Source organism: Eptatretus burgeri, chromosome 12 (genome assembly GCF_056783735.1).
Source record: "Eptatretus burgeri isolate ZD-2024b chromosome 12, Ebu_testis_v1, whole genome shotgun sequence".
Taxonomy (NCBI): domain Eukaryota; kingdom Metazoa; phylum Chordata; class Myxini; order Myxiniformes; family Myxinidae; genus Eptatretus; species Eptatretus burgeri.
The window spans coordinates 54,644,560-54,652,059 of NC_140972.1; the positions used below are offsets into that span (position 1 = coordinate 54,644,560).

The 7,500-nt window shown below is 41.6% G+C and overlaps 1 protein-coding gene across 5 annotated transcripts in view; it reads right to left on the minus strand.

Annotated features, from left to right (window-relative positions):
- HSPA12B (heat shock protein family A (Hsp70) member 12B) overlaps positions 1–7,500 on the minus strand; it is a 113,875-nt gene that overhangs the window by 42,448 nt on the left and 63,927 nt on the right. For all 5 annotated transcript variants that reach the window (XM_085848010.1, XM_085848012.1, XM_085848014.1 and 2 more), the window contains 3 exons: positions 5,700–5,804; positions 5,036–5,152; positions 1,201–1,363 (listed from right to left, as the gene is read on the minus strand). In XM_085848010.1, the coding sequence (XP_085704136.1) occupies positions 1,201–1,363; positions 5,036–5,152; positions 5,700–5,804 (385 nt within the window). The remainder of the gene's footprint in view (positions 1–1,200; positions 1,364–5,035; positions 5,153–5,699; positions 5,805–7,500) is intronic.

Sequence of the window (7,500 nt, forward strand, 5' to 3'; positions counted from 1 at the left end):
ACAATGTAGTTGTTTATGGAGTGGGACTGGGTTATAGACCCAAAATTATATAATTATTTATGGAGTGGGACTGGGTTATAATCACATCATTAAATAGTTGTTTATGGAGAGTGACTGGTTATAATCCCATAATTACCCCACACTCACAAAGCCAAAAGTGTGTTAAGCAATCGGTCATGTGTGTGTACATATTATGTACGTTCAGGTATTATTTTGTTAAGAGTGTACATTGAAAACCGTTCAACGGAGGAAATGGAAACTTTACCACATGCTACATGACTATTTGAGTGCATATTGAAATTATAAATCATAAAAATTCGAATCATTGTCATCGCATTAGCCTTTGTTATGCTCGGCTGGTGAAAAAAAGCGATCTCCTGATTTATACTTTAGTGATCTATTGTGACGTTTATATCAGCCTTGTTAATGATGAAAATACTCAAGAACGAGACTAAAAGCTCCTTTGTGGAGGCTTATATGAATGTACTCTGCAGCAGACTTTTCAAAGTATAACTTATACACATTTACCTGATTATTTGATAAAGATGACTTCATTGGTCATGTGGTAAAGTATGGCAGCCATATTGGATCAAAAAAAACAACAACCTTAAAAAACACAAAAGAGTTGGCTCACACCAAGTCCTTCTCAAGACTGCACGGGATATTTATTCGACGAATACCATTTCGTTTCATTTCTGTCCCTCACAATTCTATCCCGCATGCACACATGTAAATGGAAGTGGAGGATACTTCGAGATCTTGTCCACCTCTGTTCCGTCTCCTGAAACGCACCAACATATGGAGATAGCAGCCAACAACAGCAACTTTCACACATACAAACACACACACACACACACACACACATATATATATATATATATATATATATATATATATATATATATATATATATATATATATATATATATATATATATATATATATATATACATATACATATATATATATATATATATATATATATATATATATATATATATATACATACATATACATATACACACACACACACACACAAACATTGACACACACACCACTTTTATTTGGCACCTCTTAGACCATTATAAGTGTCTCGTTTGTGTAACTTTTTGAACAACCCCCACATAACCCTGCATTTTATACCAACACATCATCTTACAATGTAATCTATGCATATTACTCAAAGCTCGGGTCACACACCGTTTGGAAGGTTTGCATCAACGAAGGTGGTGCCTCCCGTTCCACCACCCAGCGAGATGTCAGCCAGCTGACTGATCCGCAGCTTGCGGCAATAGATTGAAGCTGCTTCAGGTTCAAGTGCAATCAGTAGCTGTTCTGGGAATTGTGATGAAGCTATTCCAGCCTGAATAGGAGCAACAGGGTGGTCCGACTTCAATCCAAGGAAGCTTGCAGAGGAAACGAATATTGGGCCCATTATGGGTGTGTCATATCTTAATATATATGTTTTTCCCCAAATTACATTTCACGAATTTAATATGTCTACGCTATATTTATTTTCAGAGAATTCCTGAAGTCGGACGTGAAATCTCTTTGTGTTGATGGAAATGTTTGCAAATCCACATGGCTATGTCACACTGCCCATTTTGAATGGTTGTGTCGAGTGCTAGTGATATTGCCCTGTGGATGTGAGGAATTTGAGTATTTATTGTTCCCTTCAACCGACAGTTTGTTGAAAGAGTATGGAATTCAATGACATAAAGGGTAATCCACATAGTAGGTATGTGGTGGGGGTGCAGGGAGGGATTTAAATGAGAAAATGGGAATTAAGGAAGGAAATGACAGTGGAGGTTTGGGTAAAAGGAGATGAGGTTGACATAATTCTGATATTTTTGCACATGATATATTGAGATGACCCCTTTCAGATCAAAATTATACAACATAATACAACCTTTCAACATCATATTTATATATTTTCAAAATTATACAACCTTTCAACATGCAAACAAAACATTATTTGACATTATTTTAAAACCATAACCAATGAAATTTGGTTTTCAATCCTGACAAATCTCACACTCTCACTCTGTCTCTCAGAAAAGAACATTTGGAACCCCCCCACCCACATCCACTTTCTCAACAATCCTCTGGAAGAAGTCCTTTCATTAAAGTTTCTGGGTCTCACTATCTGCCATGGTTTTTCCTGGGAAAGCCACATCTCCAACCTCACCTCCAAAGCCAGTCGTCGACTGGGAAGACTCCATTGTGCAAAGTCCTTCCTCGGCCCACCTGAGCTCCTGACCATATAAAAAGCTTTTGCCTGCAGCCTGATGGAGTACTGCTCTCCCTTCTGGGCTGGTGCTCCCACCTCTCACCTTTCTCAGCTTAATGCTGTTTAAACCAAGGCATTTAGAATCATTGGTATCTCCTGCGGTGAGGCTGAATCTTTGGGCCTCTCACCCTCTCTCACCACAGGCAGGTTGGTGGTCTTTCTGGCTTCTACCATCTCCCCTCTGGTCTCGCCCCCACCCCCCTGCTCTGTCTATTTGTCCCCCCCCCTATATTTCCGCAGGGTGCTCAAGGCCCGTCAGCAACCCCCTTCTGGCAAAACTACCAAAACCATGAACCACTGCTCACCTTCACTCTTTCATTCCTCTTTTTCCCGCCTTTGGAATAAACTCCCACACTCTCTTCAATTCCATTCTTCCCTCCAGGTTTTCAAAACAGCTGTTCACCACCACCTATCTTCCCCCATTCAAAGTCACGATCTTTTCTACCCCCGCTAATCCACCCCAAACCTATCTCCTTCAAATTTACTGCCTTCCTTCTCGAAAGTTCCTGTGGTGTCCATCTTGTATGCCCAGTGTTCCTCTCCCCATCCAGCTCCCTTCCACAGATCTCCTAATGTCTCTGTTCCCCACTGTTTTGTCCTTCCCTCTCCTGCCCCTCTTGTCTCATGCCCCCCTTGTTGTGCGTTGTGTGTTAGCTCTCATACGAGACTCGACAATGTCGAGAGACCCCCCCCCCCAAAAAAAAAATACAATAAAAAATTCACAAACTTACAATGAAAGAAGTTGAACAAACTTCAGCAGATGGTCGGATTCACAGGGCTTTGCCCGAAAGAGGTCCATTTAGATAAAAGCAATGATTGGAATGCCTGTGATTGGTGCAGCCTCATCGACTTGCCAATGGCTCTTATATGGAATGTACAGATTGTTCGGCACGATCCTCAGTAAGGAAAGGGTTGGTCTTCTCTGTTGAAAGATGCAGTCCAGGAGCATGTCAAGGAAGGTATACTTTCTCTGGACTGAATGTCCATGTCGATCTGATCCTCAGCTTGGTGATGTTAGTGTTGGGCTGGGTATATAATGGTTCAATGGTATACTTGGTTCTGTGAAGGTCAGATTGAGTGTCAGATACAACTTTAGTTTTGTGTTTTCTTGGGTTCAAACATAAATGAGAAAGGATGGTCAAGAGGCAGGTGTTGATGTCTGCAGGTCTTGACCTGCAGCAGATGCAATAGGCGATTGATCGCAGGCATACATCGACTATACCTAACCCGAACTTTAACCCCAAAACACCAACCTTTCAGTTTGGTGTTTTTATCAACCGATAAAATTCAAATGAATGTAAACCCACCCACGACACCTCTACGTTCTGAAGGGCATGACTCGGGTCACATATTGGGCAGTGGATGTTTTCCAAATCTCGAGCACGCTCACTTGTCTTCACTTTACAAAATCCGATTGCTATGAGCATCATCAGTGGAATGAAAGCAAGGTGGATGTTCCATCTCCATAGAAGAGGAACAATGATGGAATTACTAGACATTGAGTATTGCACAAGATGACAAACTACTACATTACAATTTCTGCAGACACTTTATATTTTAAGTGGACGACAATGAGCCCTTCACAACTTCACTGAATATTTTTTCTACATCTACTCCATAGGAATGCTGATTCCCTTGCATGACTACATGCTCCACGATGCTGCACCACAGCTGGCACTACACGAGAACAGCAATTTTAGTTGGAAATGTTTTCTTCCAGGGATTGATCGAGAAAGAGACCGAGACCAGAGAAGTCATGGCACGTAATATTGAGGCAAAATGTTGCATTGAACTGTCAGCTCATCTGCTCATGCTCGCTTTTTGAAGCAAACATACCATGGTTATTGTTGTTTTCGTAAGCAGCCTGTGGATTCTGGTTGCATCATTTCTGGAATCACGGTTGTACCACTGATGCAGTGCACCCTGTTATCAGCGAGGTGGTACTCATTTTGCCAACCTCGGAAGGATGACAGGCTGACTCAACCCACCTGGTGTTATTTCAACAGCACGACAGGGGCTCAAACTCAAGACCCTAAGATCTCAAACCAGCCACCTTAACCGAAACCCAATACTCGGCCATACCATGGTTATGTCTGATAAGAGTAGATTGTTTTCCTCCACTCCTGACTGCCAGCTGTATCACATCACCAGTCTCTGTTTCATCAGCATATGGGGAGCGATAGAGGATGTTTTGTGATTTGGTAACTGCAAGGTCACTCAAATTCAAGTGCCCATTCCTTTGGGAAGTGGTGCTTTGATTGGAGCATATAATGGAGTATAATGATGTTTTTAAGCACACAGGTATCAATGATCGGAGATTTGTTATTGTGGTTGTGCCTTGAATTTTTATTTTGATTACTGTCAGATATCTACAGAGTAGAGGGATGGACCTGAGTGGCAGTTACCCCTGAGGTATGTTGATTGAAGAAAAATAAATTCCCTTCCATCATGAGGCGCACCATTCCGGCAGTTTATGAAGAAATGCATTCTACGGGGCACTACAAACCAAGTTTCTATTGAACAAGCTGTGAAAGTGTTTACGGAAAAAGCTCAGCAATCAGAGGAAACCACCAAAGGTCGGTCATTTCATTCTTTCTTACACACTCAGACTCGTCCATCAACAGAAATAGAATTTCGTTTCGCTATTATCAATCACCCTGGTGGCTTCTGCTTTTCAGCACTCTGGCTTTAAAGGTAAGGCTCATTTGGTGGACACATTACAGGCTTGAGGTTTACAATCCTTACCTTGTATGCGGCTTCTCGCATAAACTGCTTGGCCGATTGTTTCCATATTGCTGGCACCGTCACGACCCATCTCACCTCCGTGGATTCAAAATCCACCGTCGACTGTTCGGAGAGCTCCTGCAGATGGCATTATTCAGGTTGATTTCTAAATTATTTATTGCTTTAACCAAGGAGATCATAGTATTTATGAAGCAGGGAGGGGGAGATGGGGGGGGCGGTGGGCAGGTGTTTGCATGGAATGTATGGGGGAGGAGGATGGGTGGAAGAGTTGATGGGAGCACTCATCTGTAAAACATCATACACCAGGGGAGTTGAATGATGATGGGGTGGTGGGAGATCAAAAATTACACCAAATCTATGTGCGTAGTATTAAAAAACCCGACAAAAAACATATATATATATATATATATATATATATATATATATATATATATATATATATATATATATATATATATTTATATATATGGTCCTCAAGTCGGTGATTTATAATGGTATTAAAACAACTATACAAATGTTTTATCAAAGAATGGATCAAAGATTTCTTTTGTAACATTATGTGAAAAAAAGATGCAAAAACCTTTTTTTTCTATCAATGCTACAAATTGCAACCCTTCCTGTGCTGTGTATATCAGCGAGCAGATGTCCGGAGGAAGATTGTCACCTGCAACGCACGCTCCCTGAAGAACCTCAGTGCGTGAGCAAAGATGTCCAAAGCTCTGAGCATCCTGCCATTGGCTGCCTCCAGCTCAGTTTCCAAGGTGATGACCTACAAGCACACAATGATGCAAGTGAAGGTCACCTGAGTGCTGCCTAATGCCGGGCATTCCAGCAGTCTATCTATTATTCAAAGGATAACATGCGATTATCTTGCAAAGCCACGATCCCTCCTTCCCATTCATCCGCCAGGAGGAATTCCAAGTATCTCTGCTTTAAGTGGATATGTCAGCATCTCCAGCAGTTAAAGATGGAGGTGTTGCTTCTTGGAAAAGCTTATGATATACAACTCACATGTTATTTGGAATCCAAACGAAGTTAACACATAATAGCAATTAAGAAGACCTCCACTCACATTTCGTTGCAAACAACAGAAGAAGAGGATGTGATGCTCTAATGGGAGGTTAGATAGTGGAAGGTTTATAAAGATTTATGCAATAAGATAAGAAAGCTTGTCCTCTATTTGGTGGGTGTGTACGTATATGAAAATGGCTCTGAGTAAGGACCTGAGTAAGAATGGCTCTAAGTTAGAAAATGGCTCTCTGGTTACACGAGCGATTTGTACAGACACCTGAAAGGTCAAACTAAGGGAGCATGTCCATGAGGTCCAAATCAGCCATAGATGTCAAAAAAGTCTCTTCCACTGTTGGGTTTATCATATATTCTTTCACATAAAATTGATCAAATATCCTCCACCATGCACCAAATGCCATACTAAATAATGAGGTGTTTAAAATAAATGCTCTTTTCGCCATTATGTAAAAGTTTGCTAATTTATTGAAAGGAAACAGGTGGGAAATGTGAGCTTGTGAAGGAATGGAATGCAAGTCCCAAGCAGTCTTTGACAAATCACTTCCATTTCATTGCTTGGCTCTGAGGAAAAAAGACATTTCTGAAATTCCATTGTCCAGAGCCTTAAGCTTCACTGGTTATTTCATTGTATGCATCTTAATATAATGCAGCTAATGCATACTATATGGCCATACAAGCTGAAGTACCCGGCGTTGCACCAGGAGACATGCAATGCAATATGTATTAAAATATTTCCTGGATAAAAAATTGGGGAATTTGGCTGTATGGTTTTGTATTAATTAGTAATTTTGGACGTTGCAAAATGCACCTGGACTTGTATTGAAATGCTTCATGTTCTAAGAATGCCCAACATGCTGCCCCGGAGGCTGCTTGGCCTACACGTTGATCCTCAACCCGAGCCTCCATCTACTCTCGAGTCTCAACTAACCTGGAGCCTGTTTGTCTTTGATGTTGATCCTCAACCCAAGCCTGTGTCTGCTCTGTAGTCTCATCTGACCCAGCGGCTGCTTGTCTTGCACATTTATCCTCAAGCCAAACCCATGTCTGCTCTGAGTCTCAGCTGACCTGGAGGCTTCTTGTCTTGCACGTTGATCCTCAATCTGAGCCTGCGTCTGCTGTGTAGTCTCGTCTGATCCATAGGCTGCTTGTCTTGCACGTTGATCCTCAAGCCTAGCCCGTGTCTGTTCTATACTCTCAGCTGACTTGGAGGCTGCTTGTCTTGCACGTTGATCCTCAAGCCAAGCCCGTGTCTGTTCAATACTCTCAGCTGACCTGGAGGCTGCTTGTCTTGCACGTTGATCCTCAAGCTGAACCTGTTGTGGACTTGTAGACTGTCGAATGACTTGTAGACTGTCGAATGACTTGTAGACTGTCGAATGACTTGTAGACTGCCATTCTCTTTGTATCTGATTTGTTTCTGCCCATCACGGGTCTTT